At 37.3% G+C, this 16712-nt stretch overlaps 1 protein-coding gene across 2 annotated transcripts in view; it reads left to right on the top strand.

Annotated features, from left to right (window-relative positions):
- LOC149791886 (histone acetyltransferase type B catalytic subunit-like) overlaps window positions 1–16712 on the top strand; it is a 137026-nt gene that overhangs the window by 37080 nt on the left and 83234 nt on the right. For both annotated transcript variants that reach the window (XM_089970390.1, XM_089970391.1), the window contains exon 7: window positions 6633–6737. In XM_089970390.1, the coding sequence (XP_089826516.1) occupies window positions 6633–6737 (105 nt within the window). The remainder of the gene's footprint in view (window positions 1–6632; window positions 6738–16712) is intronic.

Below are 16712 nucleotides of genomic sequence, written 5' to 3'. Positions count from 1 at the left end.
GGAAAGTGGTGTGTTTTCAGGGACTGGTGCCATATCAATAACATCGTCTCTTTGATTGTCTCAATCCCACAACTGGCTGACTTTTTTCTCTGGCTTTTCGAGGAGAAACAGTTGGCCCCAATTACTATCAAAGGCTACCGCTCCATGATATCAGACACATTCCACCATCATGGTAGATGTGATATTGGGCATAACAAAGATCTATTAGATCTTTTAGCCAATTTTGATTTCAATCGACCAAAATCCCTCACCCTGTTTCCAAAATGGAATCTGTCCTGGGTTTTAACATGGCTCAATTCAGACAAATTTGAACCTTTAGCCCACACTTCGTTAAAGCTACTATCATACAAAACATGTTTCTTGATAGCCTTAGCTTCAGCATGCAGGGTGAGCGAGTTACATGCCCTTTCCAGTGACCCGAACTTTCTTCAGTTAAGATCAGATGGTTTGAGGGTCCTCCTGATGCAACCAGGCTTTGTAGTCAAAAATAGGTTACCATCCATTGGCAATCAAAGAATCATCATTCGCTCGCTCTCTTCCATAGATAAGTCAAGAGCAGCAGCCATGCAAGATCCTGTTTGTGCACTCAAGCACTATTTAAAACGCACAGAGGCGTGTTGGGACACACATAAGCGCCTATTTCTTCCGGTCAAAGCTGGTAAACGGGATATCACCCCTCAAGCCCTTGCTTCATGGCTGAAGTGGGTTATACGCTTTGTGTACTCTGAGGTCTCACAAGATCAGAGTTGCCTCATGAAGATTACGGCTCATGAGATTAGAGCAATCTCGGCGAGCCTGGCATTCGAACGCAATGTTTCGATCCGAGATATAATAGAAGCTGTTGGCTGGCATGCAGAGTCAACCTTCTCCAGTTTCTATCTTAGAGATTTGGCTTCGCAGAGGCAAACCTTGAATCTGGTAGGTCCGGTGTCGGCAGCCCAGATGACCACCAGACCCATTTAAAACAATCAGCACAGCCTATCAGCTTTGCTGGATTCGCCAGTGAAACTTCGTAGGTAAGAAGATTTCAATAACTATCTTCTTAACCGTATATAGGGGTCACATATAACAGGACCCTAGGCTGTGTTGCTGATGAAATTAGGAGAACGGGTTATCGTTCAAATGGGGAATCCAGCCATCATTCAATAGAAGGTACCCGGAGTGGAGGTAGGATGCTCAACATTCCCTCCTCCTATTACTTATTCTCCTAACGTTAATGTGATCGGGGAACGTATTTGAAGGAGAAAGCAAATTTTTAGTAAATTGTGTTTCTCCGAGAATACTTACCCGATCACATTACTTAAAAACCCTCCCAACCACCCCGCTATGCGAGCATCCTCGTATAATATATATCGCTCAGCTTAAAAAACGAATGACACCTGGCGGTGGCAAGGGGAGGTAATGGGCAAGAGTTATTGCCCTTTGGTCTATATGAGATAGACCGAAAAGACGAATTTTCGTCTTTTAGTAGGGCTGGATTCGAGAGATAGCAGGCTTATATCCCTAACATTAATGTGATCAGGTAAGTATTCTCGGAGAAACACAATTTACTAAAAATTTGCTATCTTTAAGGTACAGTTTTATATATTTTTATGTATTAAAATACCATTAATCTGTAAGGTATATGCATGTCTCCATGTCAATTATTCGTTAAAGAATAAGACAATTAGGTTGAAAATGTAAGCTGTGACATCATCTTGTTTATGTCATATTGTTTATATCATTGATCACTTAGAAAGAGAATATATTTAATGACGTAAGCAATTATATTGAATTCAGTTTGAATTCAGTCTGGTGAAGCAACAAAGTGAAATTGGTCACACATTCTATGTGTTGGTGTTGTTTATTTTATAATGTATAAAGAAGACTCACAATGACAGTATATAATCCATACATCAACATGACATCAATGGTCTTTATTCATCAATCATCATTATTTAATTACACTGCTTCAAAATATTTGGTAATAGAAAATATCAACCCATTTTGTAAAAGAAATGACAAATAATGGTTTGGAACTAAATGCCAAAAGGCTTGCAGAAAATAACCAAACACAAACATGACAAATGTTATCCATCTTGATTGGAGTTTATACAGATCAGTCAGGTCCTTATAATGTTTAAAGCCATTTAAATTTTGCATATTGTGAGCATGTTTCATCTGGTAATGCATTTGCATAATATGAGAGTTAGCATTCCTTCACTGCCGTAGCGGTTCTGCCAACCAGAGCACTGCACACGCCTAATTGTGATATTCAGGAATTCTCTGGTGATCTCTATGACAATTATTAAACTGTTGATTGTTTCTGAATTTTATCTGATCCTCATCTGTGTATTGTTTGGTGTGGAGGACCTCCTTGCACTGTCTGCTGTCTGAAAGGTCTTATGCATAGCTAGCTTGAACATGTTAAGAAATAAAAATAGCACTTTACTTTTTTAAACTGCCTGTGGTTTTTTAGGATGGGTATTCTGTGTAGGGGTTTGACTTGCTGCTTGTCCATCCTGCATGTACATCTGAGTCTGACATATTCAACATCAATTTTGGGCTCAAAATCACACATTGATATTTCTAGTAATACTTTCCCAAGTTCCCGTTTACTTCAAAACTTTCAGAATCATTGTTACCATAGCTATCATCAGCCAGTAGTTGCCAAATGAAAATGTTATGTGAAGAAAACACATAATTGGATACAGCCATTTTTTTTTTTTGTGGCCATTATTTTAAACACGTATTTGTAAAACATACTTGATGAATTTAAGGTTTAACCTATGATAGAATGCATGTTCCAGGGCCCAGTGTACCAATCAGATTTAGTTGAACAGCCGCTTATGTCATGTCAGACTCAGACTTAAGGAATAAAAGCACAAATTATGGAAATACGATTTTGGTAAAATTATAGACACTGGCTTTACTATATTTGATCCGGATCTGCGTTTCATATTAGATTCAGAAGAATATGTCAGGGAACCAGAATAAATTTTCTGGAGTACTTCAGATCCTTTAAACTGCACATCATTATATCAAGCAAGTAGTCCGGACAAAAGGGACAATAAACATCTTCATAAGTTTTGATGGTACAGAAAAATAATATGAAATAAGCCAATTCAATGGGGAAACACAAAAAGGTCAACAATTTGCAGTTTGTGAAAAACTATGCAGGAAGTAATTAAGGTTAAAGTTGACAAATTTTTGAGCTGAACATGAAATTTACCATTGGTTTATATGTCTTGTACCACACCTCTGGATTTATGCGGTTTAAGGTGCGTCGAGTTAACAGTAAAATAAAAATCACATATTGCATGGGTTGCATTTATGTTCAGCTTTGAACTAATTTGTGGTAGTTCTTATGCATCACTGCTTCAAAAGTGCACAAATTTGAACATATGTGATGCACTTTTGTGTCTTGTCAGCATTTCTATCACCTGTATGATGTTTGCTGTGTGATTTTAAAAATGTAATTTTTTTCCCTACAACCTCATGAGTGATTTCCGATTTTGTTAACACAACCCACACCAGAAGTGATTTTCGATTTTGTTGACCCAACCCACACCAGAAGTGATTTTCGATTTTGTTGACACAACCCACACCAGAAGTGATTTTCGATTTTGTTGACCCAACCCACACCAGAAGTGATTTTCGATTTTGTTGACACAACCCACACCAGAAGTGATTTTCGATTTTGTTGACCCAACCCACACCAGAAGTGATTTTCGATTTTGTTGACACAACCCACACCAGAAGTGATTTCCGATTTTGTTGATTTTCCACACCAATCCTCCATGGTCAGAATTAAAATAGCCTGAAGCACATCCTCCTACACAAGTTTTTATTAAAGTGCCATCCCTGCGTTGGGGTGAGATATATGCTTTACTGGAACAGCCCTTACTGAAAACTGGTCAGACTTACGGAAAGAAAAGTCAGATTAATGAGACACTCTTGTTAGGGCCTGGTAGGTCTGAAAATGGTGTTTGTCTGACTTTTATTGTGACTAGTAGACCTGCCAACTCTTATGATTTTGCCGTAAAGCAAAAACTACTAGAAACTGATAATTGCCGAAAAATCCGGATAATCGATTCATCTGGGTTTGATATGGATCCAGGTTTCATATTAGGATGAGTGAAGTAAGTCAGGGGACCAGACTAACTTTACAGCAGCACCCCAGACACTTTAAACTGCACCTATTTGGTCATGCAATGTGTCAGCCTGATCAAACTGTTGATTGTAGAATTTTTTAAAAATGGCATCCAGAAAGAGATGCATGTTTAAGACAGAAGGGAAAATAAGCTTTTAAAAGTGTTAATAATCAGCACAGAATAAAAAGGAGTATTCTGCTTCTTGTGAATAAAAGCGGGAAAGGACAGTGTTATGTTTATTGGATATCACTTGCCAATTTGAGCATGTCTCACAGCTGGAGATGTGATTGCCGTTGTCTTGTGAAATGGAAAAAGAATTTCCAAGAATTAGGTCAAGTTCAGAGATAGCAACAAGCCATTGAGTTGCATAGGGTTTGGAACTAAAGTTTGTGCATCTGTACTTGTAGATAAAGTCTTTGCATACTTTACAAACTTTTTAGTTGAATATAATGTTTATCGTCGCTGCGTCGAACTTTTATTATGTTTTCCAGCTTTACAATAGCAGTTATTGATATTTTGTTACACCTTACTGAAAACTGGTCGATCTTACGGGAAAAAATCAATTGCCTTATTGAGACGGTAGGTCTGGACTAGTTGGTGTTGGATAAAATTTGCAAATCTGATGTCCAATATGGCCATATTAGTACAACAGAGGCCATCTATAAAATCTTCTCAATGCTTGTCCATCTGCATCATCATGGCCAATCCTACTTAATCATGCTCTGTATGTATTCCAATAGCTGACATTTGGGCCACCATGGCTATTTATGAAATGAGGTTTGACAGAAGTTATGAATGCATTGAACAATTTTTTTGTTTGCAAGTTTTTGGACAGTCCTGTAGGCAATCCAGTCATAGAAATAACCAAAGTTGTCTGAATAGATTGCAGTTCCTTTTGCAGAAAGAAATTTCTGCTGAACAAAATGTATAATTCAATACTTTCTTTAAATTACTTTGCCAAGATAAATCCAAGACATATTTGATCATGCAGAAATGCCAAGGTGGTTCAAATGACCATTCCTCATAGATGGAAAGTCTTGGTTTGGTTTGATGGAAATTCTTGGTTTGGTTTGATGGAAAGTCTTGGTTTGGTTTGGTTTACATAGATGGAAAGTCTTGGTTTGGTTTGGTTTGGTTTGATGGAAAGTCTTAGTTTGGTTTGGTTTAGATAGATGGAAATTCTTGGTTTGGTTTGGTTTGATGGAAAGTCTTGGTTTGGTTTGGTGCTTTACAGCACAACAACACAAGTAGGTTATTTAATGCCAAGGCAGTTCGAGTAAAATAACTTGCCGAAGGGCACACCACATTAGCCTGCCCAGGCTAGTTTAATGGTAGGATTCAAACTTGGTATCAAGTCAGGCATGCTAACCACTGAGCCACTGTTGCTTGCAGATGGAAATTCATATCAAACAGAAGACTTCTTTTGTTTAGTAGGTACCTCATGAAATTGGTGCTGATTTGACATCTAGTATATTCACTGTGGTGGCCATCTTGAAAATCCTGTTATTACTAGTAATAAATAGAACATTTTGACATGGGGCTTTCACCAGAAGACTAATTATATCTCCTTGGTTATGCATACAAATTGTGTCACCAAATATGGCTGTCACAATGAACGTGCTGAAAATCTTTTCATTAATTCTCATGAATCAATGGTCCTTTTGACATGGGGTATTTGTCAGAAGCCTAATTATGATATCTTGTTTGTGCTAAATGAAAATTCTTCTGATCTTTGATCCATTATTGTTCCCACGGTGGCTAACTTCAAAATCTTGTCACTTTGGAATATCAGAGATGGTTTCTCCACTTGGGAGTTCAATAGAACAAATGGTCTTATCTTGAATTTTAGTTTATAAAAGGTAACATGTCAGACTTTCCCAGTTTACATATTGTGACTTTATGTTGAGGTGTGAGGTCAGAGCACATTACCTTTTGAAAAGATTTTTTCATTTATTCTAATGTTATGGTCAAGTAATATATTAGAGAAAGGAAATTATTATTGCACATTATAGTTTCTCATATTAAGAATAAGTTTTTCCACAGCTCCCTACAAATGTGAGTTAATTATTAAGAATAAGTTATCCCACACTTCCCTACAAATGTGAGTTTATTATTAAGAATAGGTTATCCCACACATCCCTACAATTGTGAGTTGATGTATATATCAGGCTTAAACTGAGGTACGCAAAGTATACACGTTGCCACCTTACGGTGACAGCGAGGCCATTGTAAGAAGATATTCTACCTAAAGGTACTATTTTTTGTAGTTACTATGACATAAAGATGGTAGCAACAAATTGTTCATTTTTCTGATAGGTTTGGATTCAGGAGGAAGGAGAAGTTAATTCTTATGTTAATGTGATTGGGTAAGTTTTCTTTGCGAAGCATAATTTATGATAAAAATGTGAATTGTTTTAAAGGCTTTTTTTTTGTTTAGGTCATTATAATTGGACAAGTATAGCTATATATAGACATCTAGTCATTCCTTTTGAATTGCAGATTTGAAAAGTACAAGGACAGTGGCAACCGAATGTATGCAGTTGTGGGTTACATGACAGTTTACAATTATTATGCTTATCCAGAGAAAGTCCGACCAAGAGTAAGGTAAATTTAAATTGATATGGTGAATGGGTCAAGTAGATTAATATTGATAAATAAATAAGATGTCTGAATGATTACATTTATCTTATCCTTACAGCTGAGAGAGTTGGTTTGCGTGAGTGTCACAGTGTTTCAGTGGAATTGGCTGTCCCTCCTGTAGCTAATTCTAATTAGTTAATTTCTTGTAACATGCCAAATGTGTACATGTACCATTTGATTGCTGTGTCCCCTTGCAACTCCTGGTGACAAAAGAGGTTTGTGACATTAATCCACCATTGTGTCACACCAGTTAGAGTGCAAGATCCACTTAGATATACACCCGACTACTTAGCTGTTAAGATGCATTACAGATGATTGTGCCTGGTTCTAGCTGGGTACCACTGAATAATATTGGAAGTCATGCCTCAGCACATACTGTGTCACACATGCTCATAAATGTCAGTGGGAAGGAAGTGAGTCCATTTCACACATATGGGTTTGGTACGAAGTCAGAATATAACGTTTTTGGGCTGTGGAGGTGATATTTGACATAGACTCTTAAACGAGGTAAGAGGAGTGAAAAAGATCGAGCTGTTGCAGGTGGCAAGAAATGGGGTGCTTCTGAATCACTGCCAGCTCCTGTTTGTCCAGATGCCTGATGCCTGCAAGGAAGGTTTAGAAGCCAGTTAATGTTTTACATGCTGTTAGGCAAGGTTTTGAAGATTTTTTGCTGTACATACAATGTGCCTTTTTAGCATTCACTGAAAACCCAGCAATGAGGCTACTGTGTATGGTTCATGGTAATGAAGCTCTTGGCATACAACAGGGTAGATATTTCACATGGTTTTTATCAAGTCTGGTGCTATCTTGAGCATACACACTATTATTTGTCTCATAAATGCTGTGATGCTGGTTTGTCCATGTGTGTTTCACTTGCTGCCTTTTTGGGCTGCTCTTCTACTGCTGTTCCAACTGCCACTTGATTGAAAAGAAAATGCTCTGATAAAGATATCAAATTGACTATTGAATCCATTTGGGCAGAAGAGGTACAGAAAGAAACTCCTTGGGCCAGTGGCGACAAGGTACCATTTGGGTGGAAGCAGTGGATATGTCCAAAGTAAGATGCATTAGTTGCATGCAGATAAGTCTTTTGTGGCACTGCTTTTCATCATTGGTAATATTGTGTCTTTCCTCCTATAAACTACTGGCAGGGTTATTTGCTGGCTGGCCGAGCATCTATAATGGGATGTTTGTCACACTGTGCTCACATTAGGACAGACAGCAATGCATGGGACGATGTGCTAGTCATTTAGGAGTAGAGAAACCAGTTGACTATAAGCCTTGATGCAATACTATTATGATCTCCAAAATCTTGTATATAAAACAATGGTAATAATAGTATCATGTCATCCTTCAAGTGGGATAAATCATAGATAAATGACTATTTAATATAGCAGCATAGATTCTCTTGTCACCTGCTCAAGCAACTACAAATGCAAGTTTTCCATCCAAACTCGGATGCTGAACATGCATGCGAAGCAAATATATCAGAATAAAATAGTTCTCAGGACAGGTGGTGGACAAAATTTTTTGAAGAGGAAGGTGAATGGCTGTGAAAGCATATGAGTAGAAATGGAGTGTTTTCTGCCAGGGTTACAAGTGGAAAAATGTCTTTCTGAAGTTATACTTATAGTAGACTGAGTTGACCAGAAGAGGTAGATTTCACTTGTTCTTTCAAGCCAAAGACGGGAAGTGATCTTGATTTCTGTTCATGTTCATTCGTCATGTCATGGAACTAACACAGGATCAGATGAAGTTCATGCACATAGCTGTTCATGAGGCTGCCACTAGGTTATCATTAAAGTATGGATGCTTGTAAATTAAATCATGTAAACAGTTGGATGGAGATTGCAGACATTCTGTAGATTTTGTCTCTGAGTGCATTGATTCCATGTATGAGCCATGTGCTAACCATAACCCATATCTCACACAACTTGGCTGCTTCAGATACATGAGAAGACAAGAGTCAAGGCCTCTCCATGGTAACGGGAACTCCCATCTTTGGCCTATTGATTTTTGAACCCCAAACTTTAATTTTCACACAACATCATTATTAGATTTGAACCAAATTTGGTGATTTCAAGAGTAGATGGCCAAATGAGAAGAATAGGATTTAGTTTGTCAGATCCACAGCAGTAAACAGGTATGTGCCAGAGTTCATTCTGTTACATGTACCTTCTGATATTTCCGAAGTGAACTGATGTACTAAGACATAACTTTCAGTGATTCTTTTTTTTTAAATAACTATATTTACCACTGAAAAGTCAGGAGGCTGTGAGGTTGAATGATATGATATGGCCCAGTCTTAGAACAGTAATATATGTAGCAGCAGGGAGGGCAAATCCTACAAGTTTTCAGGCAAAGGGAGGGCGAAATAAGCCCTTTATAAAAGCGCGATGACACTTTATGTAAACGCAATTGTCGCTGTCGTTGCCCTCCCTGCTGCTTCCTGCGTCCCTGCGAAAACTAGGGTCTTTATTGAGGTACGAAAAATTATCCAAAAATCGTATCTAACCCGACTCGATACCGTGTCAGAGGATCATGTAGATTTATTGTTATAAATCCGTGTGGGGTTGATTGGGCATGACTAAATAAATTTCTAAACTTATTTATATCCATATCACCACTCCACCAAGTCTGATGAATATTTTGTAACGTCTGTTTATCAACTCCGTTAAACACTGCAAGAATATTACAGTTATCCCTGATCACTTTAGGGATTTGTGTATATCGCTGGGTTACATAAATCACATCATTTGTGCTTCATTAATGTCAGTTATAAATTCAACGACATCATCACCGTTTTCATTTAATGATTTTGCACTTTTATTAAAATCTTTTAACACTTCATAGCATTGTTGATCGTCTACACTTGGTGCTACCAAATACAACTTGTCCCACTTCATCCACTTCATTATTAAATTAAGTAACAACTGTGTCTTACCACTCCCAGATGGGCCAATTATAATCATACGAACAGAATTTGGTAGCGCTGCGTGATGCTTAACTGGTTCTTGTTTCCTTGTAGCAGAAAAGTCAGTGATCTCCATTAGAATAATATAATATAAATATGGATTTATATTGTGTGAAATGTAGAGCACATACCCCAACAAGTGATCTAACAACCATTACAAAAAAAAATAACAGCTCTGCGGTTTTGGGCAAGTGTGAGCGATGCGGTATAAAAAAGTTCAAATTTATCTCCCTGACTCTGTCAGGTGGTAAGTCAGCGCCAAAACCAAAGCCAAAACTAAAGTCAAGTAAAAAAAAAAAAGGAGGTGATATTGCCGCCAAGTTAGGAAAATTACCAGGAGCTCTGTGGGCTAAATAACCAGGAGAGAAACATCTACCAGGATATAATTATTGTGGTCCTGGAACCAGACTTGATATCAGACTTGATGACCAAGATGGACCAAAACCAGGTGAGTATCCGATAAATGCTATCGATAAAGCGTGTCATGCGCATGATGTAGCTTATAAAAGTAAAAATCTACCAGATAGGCATCTCGCGGATGTGAAATTAATTACGCGCTAAATTCCATCACTGATAAATCTCTCAAAGAAAGGTTAGCCAGTTGGTTAATAAAGTCCGCAATGAAATCTAAGCTTGTATTAGGCACTGGTAATTAATTATAATGGAGTCGATTTATTATTCCCCAAGAGGATACTGGAGGGGTAGCGCTGCAGTTAGTAAACTTGCTGGTGCAGCAAAGGTCACACGTGATACTGCAGCAGATTGGTTATCCAAACAGGCAATATGGCAAATTTATCTACCGCGTCCTAGAAAAATCAATTTTGCACATTTTAATGTTAGTGTTCCTAATGAAGTTCATCAGGCTGATATATTATTTCTACCACATGATACCATTCGTTGTTGAACATATAAATACGTGCTAACTGTAGTTGATGTTGCAAGTAAATACAAAGATGCAGAACCGTTAACGACTAAAACAGCATCTGAGGTTGCTTCTGCTTTTGAACAAATTTATCAACGCGGTTGTCTGCAATGACCAAATCTATTACAAGTTGATCCTGGCAAAGAATTTCAGGGTGCAGTATCATCACTGATGAAGCAACATAATGTCACCATTAGACGTGGACATATTGAGATTCATCATGATCAGGCAATTGTTGAGTGATTTAATCGAACACTTGCTGAGCGGTTATTTGGATATCAGTACTCGAAGGAATTCATTCAGGATAAGAGATCTTGTGAATGGGTTGCAAGATTACCAAGCGTGATAGCTGCATTAAATAATGAAATAACTCGAACAACCAACATGAAACCTATTAATGCAATTACCAAAAAAAATATACCCGTACAACGATGTGATTTTTCAGCACAACCAATACTGGGTGATGTCACTGTTAGATATTTATATGAACCAGGTGAACTTGAAGGTGGTAAAAAAAGAGCGACTGATCCTATCTGGAGTATTACCACACACAAGATTTCTAACATAACTAGATCCACTGGTAGACCAGCAATCTACAGGCTGGATTCGACTGCTCCTCAACGTGGATTCACACGTGAACAATTGCAAGTAATTCCCGAAGACACATAATTACCGCCCACATCACTTAACTAGCACCAAGGGTACCAGCACCACGACTTCGATTACATTCAAAACATGTCAACATCACATTTTGTCGTGTATGACCGCGACTATTATCTTTTCTGTCTACGGTAAATTGTTTTGGATTTTTATTAGTGTAACACCACAACATTATACAATTACAGCTCACACAGTGATTATTCTGCTGTTGCTTCAGTGTCATGATAAATTCAACATTAAGGTCAAAATCGTGATTATTTTTTTTGTCACTCTGTTTGTAACCATTGAGTTTTTTTCTTATTATATCATTGTTGTTTTCATTATTAATTTCATCAGCCATTGACTCTTCCAAGAGAATTCTTCGCAATTGAGATATTCTTCTGACTCGGGACACAGCTAAGTAAACTAAGTTTGACCATTCGATGTGATCATCAATGATCCAACCAACTGTATCAGAAATAGTCAGTCCTTGAGACGAATGAATCGTCATTGAGTATCCTAGCGTCCACGGGGATTTGTTCATTTTTAGTGCATCTTCAACAACATTGACATCAACTGTGACAATATCATTTAATACTAAATTCTGTTTTCTTGACTGTCCTGGTATATCAACGTCAGTATTTTGTAAGCGCGTATCAGCTGGTCTATAACACAATGGCACTGGCAACATTGGAAACTTTTCTCGTTGTAATTGAAATAACTGCTGTTGAAGTGTGTCTCTGACTATCTTTCTACTTGCCACTATCAAATCGTTTGGTTTCCACGTTTTCCAAAAGTCGCTCATTAAAGTCTCTGAAATTATTTTACGCATAATTTCACATTGAATTTTATTAGGTTGTAATCTGATTTATGTTTTTAATTCCTTCAATGTTGCATCAAGAGATCTATAATCATCAGACACTTCTTCATAATAATCTACAAAATCTTTTAACCACAAATGCGGAGATGGACCAACAAAAGGTGGTGGCTGACTGTGATCGCTGCACATTATCACTGCAGTATTTTTTGTTAGCAGCCAATCAAGAAATATTTTTAATATATCTAACGGTACCGTACATATTTCATCCCAAATTATAACTTTTGGAATATATTTCTCTCCCATTCGATCTGGAGTCCACACACCACCACTGTATTTGAAAAAACTGGTAAGTACAAGAATTGACTCCTTGTTGTTTTGTCTCTCTGGCAAGTCTGTGTGTAGGTGTTAGCACAAATTATATCTGAATTTCGAAATAATTCAGTCGCTTGAGTTGTCTTACCAGACCCACCAGGTCCATTTAAATAAACGGTTTTGTGTCTGGTGATTGAATCGTTCACAGATGGCGCCAACGACATTTCTGATAATTCTGATTTACAATAACTATCTTTAATCGCAACATCAGCGGATTCATAATAACAATGTAACATTTCCCTTTTTATTCTCCACGAACTCCATGATTCATCAGTGCTTGTAAAACGAGCCAGTGATTCTGAATATCTTTTATCGATATAAAATGAATCCGTTGCAACTCTAATTGCAGTGTCGGGAAATCTATTTACTTGTGATAGCAAATTTATAGAAACATAAGCCAGCATTGAAGATCTTAAATGTGTGTACTGAGGTGATTCTCCATTAATATAACTAACAATTGTGCCCAACCGTGTTCCGTCAGACAAGAAAACGTCCTCCCGATTACAAAATATATTTCTCGCAGCGGCATCAGCAATTATAAAATTTAATTCAGCATCATCCATAATCAATCGTGAGTGATGTCGTTTATGATCATATGCACCACCTTGAGTAAATTTACCGATTATTCTTTTATCGAGATCCTTTGCTGTTTTTTCACTATTGCTGAGTTTAATCTTAAGAATATTAGGAGAGTTATTGTTAATGACATCCATGGTCTGATGGGGACACTCTTGTGCATATTCTTCAATGACTTCATCGAGACTGATACGCTCCGGTGTTGGTAACCAAATCGAAGTCTGCGGTCGATATGATATGATTGCTTCACTGACCGTCATCGATACCAGTATTCGGCTGTCAAGCATATATCGCAACAACACTATTGGTGTCCAACGTTTCTCTGAAAAATGTCTGCCAAACCAAACATAACAAATTGGATGAAGTTTTTCAGCTAGCACAAATGACGTTACATGAGCAAATCCTGTAAAGTCAAAATCGGGTAAAGGACCATTTATAGAAACTCGTGTCATCGAGTTTGTGGGATGTCCAAATCTTTTAAAATATCCACTACACTCGCCCATCCCAAGAAAGCTTCCCGGATAACACGCAACCATATCAACTGATATCATCTCGCTGTGGTCATACTTAGTATTCCACAAACCGCCATGTCCATACTCGACACAACTCAATTGTATATCTTCGAGAAACTCACTTCGGGTTGGTCTCCATGAATTTCTTTCTCTGGTGGCGTGAGTGGCAACACTAGTAACTGTAAAACAATTAGTTAATAACTGCTCAGTGTTTTCTGAATATCTCTGTGCGAGTTTTTTCATTTCCTGTTGCAGAGATTCCGTCCGGTATAATTCACCGTTAAATCTTACAAATTGATCATACTCACCATCTTCGGAACTTTTAAACAACCACACTGACACAGGGTCGTTTTTGCTTATCTGTTTAATAAAATCAAACATATTTGTACCAGAGTTCTCCCCGGAAAACTTCGGGGGGTAATGTTTCACAACACGATCCCGCGGAAATATCGTAACTGCATTAGTCCAAGCGTGAGCGTTATAATCAATGATATTTATTGGAGCTCTGTTCCGATTATATTTCGATTTGTATAATACTTCCTCTGTTATCGTTGTTACGGTTATGGGAAATCTTAGTGCTTTTTCTAGCTCAGCAACATTGTTTATGGATGCTCCTGTATCCTTGACTTTTTCAGCCCACGCTGCTATCTTGAATCATCTTAGATCAGTTAGACCGTTTCCGCGCATCACATTTTTTAAATGTTTCATTACTCGCTCGGCTACACAATTCAGGTTTAAGAATCTCATTGGGGCAAGTTTATTGATTTTTGGTGTTTTTATCAGATAGATTCCATAAATGACCGCTGTTACAGGATATGATCGAGCGTAATATGGTTTATCAATCCCAGTCAACATTCCTGGTTTGGAATCTTTACTTAACAACGGTTTTTCCATTAGCACGGACAGGGTCATTTTTATCACAGATAATCCACGTATCGGAATCTACTTGCACAGTAAATTTTATTCTGAAAAAATATTTCTGATTATTGAAGTAATTGATAATTGTTTTCACTCGTGCATCATTCATTACAGCATCAATGATTTCGTCGACATTGACTTTGTCAGTGTTGCATATAATTTTAAAATGTAGACCATACGTGAGATGCTCTATCATTACAAAATTCTTTTTTGGCATTCCTGATAATATCAAACAGATCAGTCAGGGCTCGTCTCCGCAAGTCAGGGGTTAGTCTGTCAAGATCGAATCTAGAAGCTTTCCAGGGCTTGATTGCAGATAATCTTTCAAGCTCCTCCATATTATATTTAAGACAAACATTTAAATACGAAATATTATATATATATAATGTCTCAAACCAATCAGTGCAAGTGGCTTAAAATGGGATCTGTAACCACCTGTAATAAATCCTGCAGGAAAGAATTCTGCGGGGAACATTCCCAAAGCATCCGAAAGGGGAGTTTAGGACCAATACCCTGCCTGCGATGTGGTGTTGGGGTCAGGGGTAAAACACAGTTATGTGCAAGTTGCGGGGGAAAAAGATACCGTGAACTTAAAAGATATTATTTAAAAAAATAACAATAATGCGTTGAAATGTGAGCACAATTATATAACTAAGTTTTCAGACAAATTATAAATTAGACAAATACATTATTATATAAAATGAACCAGGAATTTGTCCGACACCCGATCATCAATAATTACGAAGCGAATTGTAATGGTGAAATTAGAAATTGTAGGTTGAAAAAGCTAGTTGGTTTTGTTACTAATACTGGCTATCTAATGTTTAGTGTTGGAAAGAAAAATTGTCACTGTCATCGTTTCGTATTTGAGGTTTATCACGGAGAGATCGAAGACGGTCTTGTGATCGATCATATAGATAAAAATAAACTTAATAATTCTTTATCCAGTCTGAAAATTGTGACACAAAGCCAGAATTGTAAATTTGGAAACGCTGGGATGCCACGATAAAAGTGCAAAGGCAGTTGTATCTATAAATCTAAAGACAAACGAAGAAAAAATATTTTGTTCGATGTATGCAGCTAGCAAGTATTTTGATATTTGCAGTGCTTCAGTACAGAAAGTAGCAGAAAATATAACCAAATCCGCCCTGTCTAAAAACTATAATCAAATGATTGTTTTTCATTATTGTTAGATTGTGTACGTCAATCCGAGGGGTTTTATATAAATTTAAGGGAGATAAGTCTGTTAAGCATATCCGATGCAATTTATTCCCTCCCTTGACTTTCAGAAGATTTCGATGTCATTATCCTCTGCGGGAAAAGTAGAACTAAATTCAAGTATTATTTTGCAACAACCAAAAAAGTCAACAGCTAACTGTAATGAAACGTATACACACTACAACAGGTAAACAGTTCTCTGTGCTACCTAACACGGAAACACACTAAAACAGGTAAACCGTTCTCTGTGCTACCTAACACGGAAGTAAACATCTCCAATTACTTCCCTTGACAAAGTCAAGGATTTTATCAATAATGGCAGGTGTAATCATTTATTTACAATTTTTTTTCACAAACAGTATACTTATTTTACTGAATTTGTTTGGTTTTCTGGTTCATCTGTATTTTTTCTGTGATTATATTTAAGAAAAGAAGTATGAAATACCGAGTGAGCTATTTTTGAATTTCCAAGTATCAGTCAGTTTATATACTATAGTGTCCAAATTATGTACAGGGTTTCGAAACCCAACAAAGTTGCACAACTTCCGCGTTATCACCCTGACGCACTTGCGGGATTGATTTTGGGGAGGGTGTGCAACTTTGTTGAGCATAGAATATATCCCCGTATCTGTCTGTGATATCCTTAGTTAAAAAATACATGTACTGTCTCTTACTCGCTTGTAAACTTGCTAAGATGCGGTGGCACTTTAGGAGTTTACAGATGTAAATAGTGTTATGTATATATGTCTGTGCTGTCCTTACACTATACGTCAAACCTACTAGAATGTTATAAAACAATCTAGAGGGGGTACGGTAAATAGTGTTATGTATATATCTGTCTGTGCTGTCCTTACACTATACGTCAAACGTACTAGAATGTTATAAAACAATCTAGAGGGGGCACGGTAAATAGTGTTATGTATATATATGTATTCCTCTGAACCCGCTAGCATATCATTTGGTAAGCTAGAGGTTCAACATGGGGAAT

This window comes from Sinohyriopsis cumingii, chromosome 9 (genome assembly GCF_028554795.1).
Source record: "Sinohyriopsis cumingii isolate HCF-2022 chromosome 9, ASM2855479v2, whole genome shotgun sequence".
In the NCBI taxonomy this organism is placed as follows: domain Eukaryota; kingdom Metazoa; phylum Mollusca; class Bivalvia; order Unionida; family Unionidae; genus Sinohyriopsis; species Sinohyriopsis cumingii.
The sequence above is the reverse complement of the archived record's forward strand: the minus strand, read 5'-3'. Positions and strand labels throughout refer to the sequence as shown.